At 41.9% G+C, this 11,274-nt stretch overlaps 1 protein-coding gene across 1 annotated transcript in view; it reads left to right on the top strand.

Annotated features, from left to right (window-relative positions):
• Positions 1–2,095: 2,095 nt before the first annotated feature.
• Positions 2,096–11,274, top strand: part of ZFYVE19 (zinc finger FYVE-type containing 19) — a 74,261-nt gene continuing 65,082 nt past the window's right edge. The window contains exons 1-2 of the mRNA XM_082275192.1: positions 2,096–2,152; positions 6,465–6,586. Of these exons, the coding sequence (XP_082131318.1) occupies positions 2,099–2,152; positions 6,465–6,586 (176 nt within the window). The 5' untranslated portion in view covers positions 2,096–2,098. The remainder of the gene's footprint in view (positions 2,153–6,464; positions 6,587–11,274) is intronic.

Genomic DNA, 11,274 nt, shown 5'->3' with positions numbered 1-11,274 from the left:
CGCAAAATTATTTAGCCCCTTTACTTTCAGTGCAGCAAACTCTCTCCAGAAGTTCAGTGAGGATCTCTGAATGATCCAATGTTGACCTAAATGACTAATGATGGTAAATAGAATCCACCTGTGTGTAATCCAGTCTCTGTATAAATGCACCTGCACTGTGATAGTCTCAGAGGTCCGTTTAAAGCGCAGAGAGCATCATGAAGAACAAGGAACACACCAGGCAGGTCCGAGATACTGTTGTGGAGAAGTTTAAAGCCAGATTTGGATACAAAAAGAGTCCCCAAGCTTTAAACATCCCAAGGAGCACTGTGCAAGCGATAATATTGAAATGGAAGGAGTATCAGACCACTGAAAATCTACGAAGACCTGGCCGTCCCTCTAAACTTTCAGCTCATACAAGGAGAAGACTGATCAGAGATGCAGCCAAGAGGCCCATGATCACTCTGGATGAGCTGCAGAGATCTACAGCTGAGGTGGGAGACTCTGTCCATAGGACAACAATCAGTCGTATACTGCACAAATCTGGCCTTTATGGAAGAGTGGCAAGAAGAAAGCCATTTCTTAAAGATATCCATAAAAAGTGTTGTTTAAAGTTTGCCACAAGCCACCTGGGAGACAAACCAAACATGTGGAAGAAGGGGCTCTGGTCAGATAAAACCAAAATCGAACTTTTTGGCAACAATGCAAAACGTTATGTTTGGCGTAAAAGCAACACAGCTCATCACCCTGAACACACCATCCCCACTGTCAAACATGGTGGTGGCAGCATCATGGTTTGGGCCTGCTTTTCTTCAGCAGGGACAGGGAAGATGGTTAAAATTGATGGGAAGATGGATGGAGCCAAATACAGGACCATTCTGGAAGAAAACCTGATGGAGTCTGCAAAAGACCTGAGACTGGGACGGAGATTTGTCTTCCAACAAGACAATGATCCAAAACATAAAGCGAAATCTACAATGGAATGGTTCACAAATAAACATATCCAGGTGTTAGAATGGCCAAGTCAAAGTCCAGACCTGAATCCAATCGAGAATCTGTGGAAAGAACTGAAAACTGCTGTTCACAAACGCTCTCCATCCAAACTCGCTGAGCTTGAGCTGTTTTGCAAGGAGGAATGGCCAAAATTTCAGTCTCTCGATGTGCAAAACTGATGGAGAAATACCCCAAGCGACTTACAGCTGTAATCGCAGCAAAAGGTGGTGCTACAAAGTATTAACTTAAGGGGGCTGAATAATTTTGCACGCCCGATTTTTCAGTTTTTTTATTTGTTAAAGTTTGAAATGTCCAATAAATTTCGTTCCACATCATGATTGTGTCCCACTTGTTGATTCTTCACAAAAAATTACAGTTTTATATCTTTATGTTTGAAGGCTAAATGTGGCAAAAGGTCGAAAAGTTCAAGGGGGCCGAATACTTTCGCAAAGCACTGTATAGATCACTTCCATTGCAGGACTGTCCGACCCTATCTTATAAAATGCATTAGGATGGGCTCAGCAAGTAGAGGTGGTTTGACATTTAGGAAGGCCCCCATTACCTTGGTGAGACCTCTGTAAAAAGTCAGAGGATGCATATTTTTTTGTTAAGTAGGATGAAAAAGGATTATAGAAGAAGTCTTACTTTAATTTTTTTTTTTTTTTTCAGCATTCTGTTCCCAGGGGACAATGTATATGTATTATGTAGTACTCTGTCTCATGTTCCTATGTGCTTTATAAACCTAGCTATGAGGTCAGACAGGGCGCCCACCTACCCATTTTCCCTCTGCAGCTGTCCAACAACATAGCAAGAAAGGAGACAGCTGTTGTTACCCAGCACTTTCTTGATTAGGCTCTGAGGATTTTCCCAAAGCAAGAGGAATCGTGGGGTGTCAGCCTTCTGACACTCTTCATTTCCCTTGCTGATACTTGTCTTGGGAAATCTCTGGGAGCCAAGAGAGTGCCAGTTATCAAAGAGCAGTCTCCTTGCTGGCTACGTTGTTGAATAGCCACATGGGGGAGGGGGGCTGTCCTGTCTAACCTTGTAGTCCTTTTTTTTCCATTACTTTTCCATGTTTTTGCTATGATGACCGGTCTAGCACCCAATTTTATATCTGACAGGTGACATGGATGGGAGATGTTTTTGTTGTGCATCCAAGTTCACTATTTTCAAAAAAGAGGTGAGTTTACCTGCATGCCTTATTTATGGCAATACGTGCTTTCCACAAGCCGGAATGTTATATAAAACTAGAAAAGCTACAATTTCTGGGGAAATTATGTGAAGTGTTCTTACCTCCACCAGTCATATTGTGAAAACTATCAGGACTATGGCTTAGCCGTGGACATTTTTAGTGGCAGCAGGGATAGCTGAACGTTTTGATATAAGATTTGTGAGGGAGAAGTGGCAGTTTAGAAATCATGTCCTGATTTTTCAGCTCCCACTCTAGTTTTGAACATTCCGCAATTCATTCCTAATCCTATGGGACCAATTTCGCCACAAAAACGCCGATATTTCGTGAACCATTTGGCAAAATGTTCCACAAAGTAATAGCACACCAATCGGGAACAATCCGCACGTTTCGGTATATTACTGTTTATGAGATAAATATAAATATCACAAAACCGCCCTCTACTGGTGATATAGTATATCCCCTGCGCACAAGCAGAATGAAAAAACGTCTTTTATAGACACTACCGCAGCTACTAAAAAGGAAAATTATGTTTGGGTATACTCAAATCAATCGTCACTTAGAACCATGAAATTAGCATAAGTAGCGCTGATGGTAAAAAAGTAATGAATCACCAAGCATGAATCAAATAAAATAAAGATAAAGTCCTTAAAACGTCCATATAATACATCACAACGGTGGAGGTTTAGTGTTTTGGTGACCCCGACACTTAGTGGTGATCCCTACTTGGTGAACTGGGCTGTTGCTGGAATCCTTTAACCCCTTTATATCCAGGGATGGATGTCTATATATGATAGCAATTTATTATATGGGCGTTTTAAGGACTTTATCTTTATTTTATTTGATTCATGCTTGGTGATTCATTACTTTTTTACTATCAGCGCTACTTATGCTAATTTCATGGTTCTAAGTGACGATTGATTTGAGTATACCAAAACATATTACTGTTTATGTAGTGTAAAAACTGTGGGAGGAGTTAGGGTGGTAAATAATGGGGTGGGCAACTACATGGCAGATGAGGTTTAATGTTGATAAATGTAAAGTAATGCACTTGGGTGCCAGAAACCAGAAAGCAAGCTACTCACTAGGGGGGGAACCTCTGGGTGAGTCTAGGATGGAAAAGGACTTGGGGGTACTGGTAGACAACAAGCTTGGCAGTGGCATGCAATGCCAAGCAGCTGCAAGCAAAGCCAACAGAATACTGGGATGTATAAAAAAGGGGATTCACTCCAGAAATATAGAGATTATTCTCCCTCTACAAGACTCTGGTCCGGCCACATTTGGAGTATGCTGTCCAGTTCTGGGCACCGGTCCTCAGGAAGGATGTGCTGGAACTGGAGAAAGTCCAGAGAAGGGCAACAAAAATAATTAGGGGAATGGAGGACATCAGCTATGAGGAAAGACTACAAGCACTGAACCTTTTCTCTCTGGAGAAAAGACGATTGAGGGGGGATATGATATCAATGTACAAATACTGTACTGGTGACCCGAGCATAAGGAACAAACTATGCAGAGAAAGGAGATACAATAAGACACGTGGCCACTCACTAAAACTAGAGGAAAGGCGGTTTAACCTTAAAGTGCGTAAGGGGTTCTTCACTGTAAGAGCAGTAAGGATGTGGAATTCTCTTCCAAAAGCAGTCGTATCAGCAGGGAGCATTGATAGTTTCAAAAAACTATTAGATGGACACCTTAAAGACCACAACATACAGGGGTATACAATGTACGGTTAAAAGCAAACACACACACACATCATAGGTTGAACTGGATGGACTGATGTCTTTTTTCAACCTTACTAACTATGTAACTATGTAAAATTTGGCCATGCAAGAACACTTAATAACACGTGTGTGTGTTCTTCTTACACTACACTGGACTGAAATGTTTTCTTGAAAAAATTCCAAAGGCAAAACCTTATTGTTTCATTCTGGATAAAGTGTGAAAAGATTGGACTCGCTGTCCAAAGATTTTTTTTTTTTCTTTTTTTGGTATCGGATTTCTCACTAACTTTCACCATGATCACAGAGAAGAAATTGGGGGGGGGGGGTCATCCAAAATTTGTGTGTTGCCCTCAAAACACGAGGTAAAGATAAATCTTGCAATGAGCACCTCTGTTCCACATGACCAGACGTCTAAAACGAGAATTCTCTAGTGCCCGTTGAGTCTCTGAGACAGAAAGTGAAGGGAAATTTTGCCAATGGTAGCCAGAGTGCAAGATATAAACTGATAGGGGTATTTATTCCTTCCATACTCCATCCAAAACTAAAAAGATTTGGGCTATACATAAACTGTAACAATAAACTTCTCTTATTTGCTTGATTTCGTTGTGTTTGACAGAGTTTTGTTATATCTGTTAAGAGCAAATAAAGTTTTTTGCTGTAAATCTTGATATCTCCCTGGGCGCTCTGCTTTTCAGGCTTATTCACACCAATACGCAGTGTGGGCTAGGCACATTTCGGGGCGTGTTTCCCACACTGCACATTAATGCTTCCATTGTTAGATGGGTGCGGGTGCCATTCATTGTTAATGGCCTCAGCACATTTGCGGCAATACCATGCAATATGGTGTGGCTCAATTTGTAAAAGTAGCGCCTGCACTACTTTTTGATCACGGATGCAATACGTTTTTTATACATATACTTTTTGGACAGAAAAGTCAAGATTTAATACCCCACCAGTTTTTTGGGACTGTATTGGCGCTTTTCCACTGCGAGTACCGGCTCTGCTCCAATCGGCACTGCTTGGCCCAGCTCGGCTCGGTTTGCTTTTCCACTGCGTGGTATGAGTCGTCACGTTTCAGCACTGTACAGGTTCTACTCGGCTCGGTTTGCTTTTCCACTGCGTGTACGAGTTGTCACGTTTCAGCACTGTATAGACTCTACTCAGCTTGGTTTGCTTTTCCACTGCGTAGTACGAGTCGGCACATTTCAGCACTGTATAGGCTCTACTCGGCTCGGTTTGCTTTTCCACTGCGTGGTACGAGTCGTCACGTTTCAGCACTGTATAGGCTCTACTCGGCTCCATTTGCTTTTCCACTGCGTGGTACGAGTCTGCACGTTTCAGAACTGTATAGGCTATACTCGGCTCGGTTTGCTTTTCCACTGCATGGTACGAGTCAGCACGTTTCAGCACTGTATAGGCTATACTCAGCTCGGTTTGCTTTTCCACTAAAGTAGTAAGTGGGTGGGATTACAACAATTCTCTGACCAATCAGTGGCTAGTAGTGGCAACCAATCAAGGCTGCATGTGAAGGATTGTGGGATATGGTATAGGTACGGCCCGCTTGGAACACCGAGGTGGTACTGTTTAAGCGAGCCATACCATGTAGTGGAAAAGCGCCGCTGTGCCAAACTGTACCGAACCGTTCAAACATGTACCATGCGGTACCATGCAGTGGAAAAGCGCCAAAGCGAGCCATGCCGAGCTGTACCATGCAGTGGAAAAGTGCCAAAGCGAGCCATGCCGAAAATTGTCACATGTATGGCCAGCTTAAACTTTTACCACTCTATCCAAAGACAGAAAATGTTTTCCTACACATACACTTTACCTGTCTAGTTATCACAAGCCATTGGTGTTCTCAACCTTTTTAATAATTAACAGTCCCTGTTTTTGATGAAACTTATGTTGTGATGTCCTCGCCAGACCTATACAAGTCCACACATACATCCACAGGGGCCAGTTTTCTTTGAACTCATAGAACCTACCTGTATGTTTAGGGTTTTGGGAGGAATTCCAAATGTCTGCATAGTGTAAACTTTAGGCCCGTACACACGTACCGATTGTTGGCCGTGAATTTTCGGCCGCCGCCCGATCGGCCGATTGTAGGCTTGTTAGTATGATGCTTCCGACAACTGACTGCGACTTTTTCGGCCGAACAGAATCTGGTGTGCAGGCTATAAAATCTTTGTTGGCCGTCACCAGAACGGCCGATTGTTCGTCAGTCAGTACAGATTTCGGCCGACAAAAGCCAGATGAGCAAGACTGGGCATGCTCAGAGAAGAAAAATCACACGGAAAGTTAACCATCACATGACATCACTTCTGCAGTTGGTTGTTGTTGGCCGACAAAATTTGTGTGCAGTCTATAGCACATATAAACTAACTCAACAACACTGGACAAAAGACAGCCGATCAGTCGGCCAACAATCGGTGCGTGTGTACGGGGCTTTAGAATCTCATTTGTAATCTTTTATAATCTGAATGCAGGACCCCAGCTCTGCAAGGCTAGAGTGCCAACTGCTTAACTGGCATCCTGTCCACAGATTTTCTGCAAGTCTTGTGTATATTTACATGTGTCTTTTCCAGTGTGGCTGTAAATCCTGCGGACGCTCCTTCTGTGGAGGATGTCTAGGATTCACTGCTGTTCTCCCTGCATATGGCAACACCAAGCAAAAGATCTGCAAGAAATGTCATGAATCCATCACCAGGTGAGAATGCGTACAGTCTTAACCCTACAGGTACACTTTGCCTGCTTTCACAAAGAAGGAAATAGTAATCTTGTGTTAGCAGTAAAGACTTGAAACAAGGCCGAAAAGAGCGGTGCAAACACTGCCATAGTGTAGTATATTAGTGTCAAATTTATTAATAAAAAATGCACTCACTAATAATTTTCCCCACTCTATATTTCCCTCCCTGACCTCAACATGGAGATAAACAGCACACCTATCAGTCCCTCCCCTGATGTCGGGGTGTAATTCAGGATTCTCCTTTCAGCTGTCCAAATCTTGCCACCTTCTCCTTCATAACATTTCCAAAAATCACTCCTTAACCATCAACACCACAAAGTCTATTAATTCACACATTTGTTATCTCACCTCAACTACTTCTACCTTATTGGCCTACCTCTACACAGGCTTTCCCCCCCTTCAGTCTATCCTGAGCGCTGCTGCAAGACTCATCCACCTTACCAACCCATCAGTGTCTGCCACCCCTCTCTGCCAATTGCTCCAGTTGCTTCCGCTTGGCCAGTTCCCACCCTGTCTGCCTTTACGTAAACCCTAAAAACTCATCACTTCAGGGAAACCTTTCTTATTTCAACCTAAAACTGTACTTCTATTTTCTCTATAAGCTCATCCCTCACAGTTGTGCACCTTTTGTATCACTTACTCCTACCTTTTAGATTGCAAGCTCTCACGAGCAAGCCTTTCCTAACCCCTTGTATTGTACTATATTGTAACTGTACCGTACTCTTTTTTTTTTTTTTTTTTTTTGGATAGTGCTGTGAAAGCTGTTAGTACTATGGTGTACTTTTATGAACGGGTGAATTTTTTTCTCTGTTGGCTTCTCTACAGTTCTCTGGGGAAAATGATCACATCTGGCACCCATTTTATGAATCGGAGAACTTCAGTTCTCCCAGGGTGATCAGAGGAGAACGGTTTTCTCGGAGATCTGTGTAGAAGTCAATGGAGCGTCTGTAATCTCGTGAGACAAAGCGAGATTACAGTAGTATGAAAATCCCTCGCGCGCTTTAACAAGCAGAGATAAATTATCACTGCTGAGTACACGAGGTTATAAATAATAGTCCCCTTACATAAATATGTATATATATACACTGAATACACACACACATACATTGTATATATATACACATTAAATATATATCTACATGTATGTGTGTATATATATATACATGTATATATATACATAAATATGGCAGGGGGACATGATTACTGTGTTGGGGGGTCTGAACGAGGAAGAAGGAAGTCCATAATCTTCCTTTTTCCCCCTCAGTTCTCCCCCGATTCTGTCTTCACTCCCCGCTTCACAAGCTCCAGGCTGGTGAACCCAGGAGTGTGAATTCTGACCCAGATCGCCAGTATAGTGCGGGGATCGCAGCTTCATAGCCTGGCTGTTTCTGTGTCAGGCAATGACAGATTCCCGTGTGAAGAGAGGATCAGCGGAGAACATGTTCTCCTGCGATCATTTCTGTTTCATAAACTGAGAATGATCGGAAATGAGCTGTGATCAGCAGGATCACTGCTCATCTCTGTTTCATAAAAGGACACCTATATCTTACATCTCATATGATAATATTTATACTAGAAAGCTTCTGATCTTTTTTGCTGCTTAACCACTTGCCGACCTGCTCACATGGAGCGTACTGCGGCAAAGTCATTCGATCATCCAGCGACGTAGACCTACGTCGCTGGACTCCTCCCCTTGTAGGCGGCGCGCGCCTGCTGTATTCAGTCACAGCGGGAGTCGGGCCAGGGGATCGAGTGTGGAGATCCGCCCGCTTGTGTAAACAGAGCAGGCAGATCTCCTAAGGGACAGGCCGGGACAGATTACAGGATTCAGCATAGCTGAACCTGCGATCTGTGCCTGTGTCACACAGTCCCCTCCCCCCACACATGTCAGTAAGCACCAGGCATACATTAACCCCTTGATCACCAATAAAAGTTAACCCCTTCCCTGCCAGTGTCATTTTTACAGTAACAGTGCATATTTATAGCACTGATTACTGTAGTAATGTCACTGGTCCCCCCAAAAGTGTCAAAAATGTCAGTCAAGGGTCCGATCTGTGCTCCGCAATGTCGCAGTCCCGTAAAAAAAAAAATTGCAGATCGCTGCCAGATCGCCGCCATTACTTGTTAAAGAAAAAAACAATAAAAATGACATAAATTTCCCGTAGTTAGTAGCTGCGATAACTTTTGCGCAAACCAATCAAAAATGCGATTTTTTTTTTTTTAACCAAACATATGTAGCAGAAAACAAATTGGCCTAAAATGTTAAAAAATTGATTTTTACATTTTTTTGGGGGGGGAATTTCATATAAAAAAATGTGAAAAATATTGTTATTTTTTCAAAATTGTCGCTTTTTTTTTTTTTGTTTATAGCGCAAAAAGTAAAAATCGCACAGGTGATCAAATACCACCAAAAGAAAGCTCTATTTGTGGGGGAAAAAACGTCATAAATAAAATTTGGGTACAGCATCGCACGACCGCGCAATTGTCCGTTAAAATAACGCAATGCCGAATCGCAAAATATGGCCTGGTCAGGAATGGGGTAAAATCTTCTGGTCTTAAAGCGGTTAAAAATACGCTCATCAAGAATTTTTTTGTCAAAGACATGTAGCTAAATACATTTTGGCCTAAATATATGACAGAAATTGAATATATTGGATATTTTTTAACTGTCAAAGTAGAAAAATATTGTTATTTTTTCAAAATTGTCGCTTTTTTTTATTAATATCGCAAAAAATGAAAAGCGCAGAGGTGATCAAATACCACCAAAAGTAAGCTCTGTTTATGGGAAAAAAAGGACGTAAATTTCGTTTGGGTACGGCGTTGCATGACCGCGCAATTGTCAGTTAAAATCGCACAGTGCCGAATCGCAAAAAGTGGCCTGGACGTAAAGCAGGAAAATCCTCCGGTCCTAAAATGGTTAATTGCTGGCATAATTGTGAGTGCATTTTGTATATATTTTTATTAATAAAGTTGACTATTTTATATTATGGTTGTGTTTTCTTTCTTTGTCTCAATGTAGGCTGCTGGAGCTCCCCCTCCTTGCTTGAGTTGACTGCGTTACCGCATTAGATCAGTATCAGCTGCATTTAATAATTATCTCAGACTACCTTCACCATTTTCTTTGACTTTTTATTATTGTCACTATTGTATGTCAGCATTATTGGGACAAGTGTACATTTTATAGAATTCCATCTCTTTCCCTGGGCACCGCAGTATTTTGTTTTTTATTGTAATTTGGATGTGACGTTTATTTTTTACTTGATGCTCGTTCAACTCTTGATATAGAGCTTTATATAATCCCTCTCTAATGCTTGTCTGCCTTCTTGTTGGGGCACTGCTGAAATATAACAATTTCTAAATTGCAAGCTTGGCCGGGGAAACGTAAAATTATATTAAAGTTTTATTGTTTTGTGCACATTCTAGTGCTGCTATCAACATTTGCAGCATATGCAACTTCTTATTTTATTAGACTGGTCCATTTATTTCTCCATGATCACCTGGTCTTTTCAGTGTCTCCCTCCTTTCTGGATTCAGGGTGGCTCCTATCCTTTGCACGGATCTATGGAGCTACCCTTGTGTGCACACTCCCGGCTGGCACTAGACCCGATGCTGTGTGTCCATTCATACACACACAGCTTTGAAGCTCCTGCCTGAACAGTGCATGTAAGACACTCAGGGTACATGATTCTCTTTCCCGGAAGTGCAGGCAACTAGTGATGCACAACCTGGAGCTGGCGGATAAGATAATTAATTTATTGTCATTGCAGCTAGTCACCCTCCGCCTCAGCCGCTGCATCCTTGCGGGCCACCAGGGTTAGGGTTAGAAAAATTGCTTGTACATATTCAGTAAAATCTATAGAATGGGGAATGGAAACAGGTTACTATGAATGCATTTAATACAACTTTAACCACTTGAGTACAGGTGTAGAATAATCCTTCATTACCAGGCCATTCTTTCATAGTTTAGTGTTGCGATTAGTTTAACTAACAATCACTCCATCAGGTAAAACTGTACCCAAATTAATTTTATGTTATTTATTTGATGCACCTAGAGCTTTCGTTGGTGGCATTTATTAACCACAGTTTTTTTTTTTCCGATTTTTATTATATGTAAGGAAAAAAAGACCAGAATAGTACAAATCCGCCTGAATAGAACCTTTTTGGAAAGTAGATACCCCCAAAGTGATCTCAATTTGGGGTGTCTACTTTCTGGTATTTAGGGGGTTAAATATGGAGCTTGAGAGCACTAGATACATTGATGTACAGGTCATACACAGAGGAAGTGAAGGAGTTAATGCCATACTCACTTACAGTGGCAGGATGGAGATGAAGAGACTAAGGCTCAGTTCACAGTGCTGCAATGGCAAAGTCGTACAACTTTGCCTGCAACTTTGCCCTGCAACTTCCTTCTGACTTGACCTGTACAAAGGCTGAAATCACACCCAGGTCAGACCAAAGTAATGCAGGAACCTTTTCTAAAGTTGGAGCAACTTGTGTAGTGTCAATTAGGATTGCTCTCACAGGGAAACATTGAACTTTACATCATAAACAAATGTGTTGCACTACTGTCAAATTATTCAAATCGTGAGTCCCAGTGTCCATTTCATAACACAAACTGAGAGTCCCAAGATTATAATGATATGTGATGA

Source organism: Pelophylax lessonae (assembly GCF_965119305.1).
Source record: "Pelophylax lessonae genome assembly, chromosome: 13".
Taxonomy (NCBI): Eukaryota; Metazoa; Chordata; class Amphibia; order Anura; family Ranidae; genus Pelophylax; species Pelophylax lessonae.
Note: the sequence above shows the minus strand (reverse complement) of the source record. Positions and strands in the feature narration are given on the sequence as shown.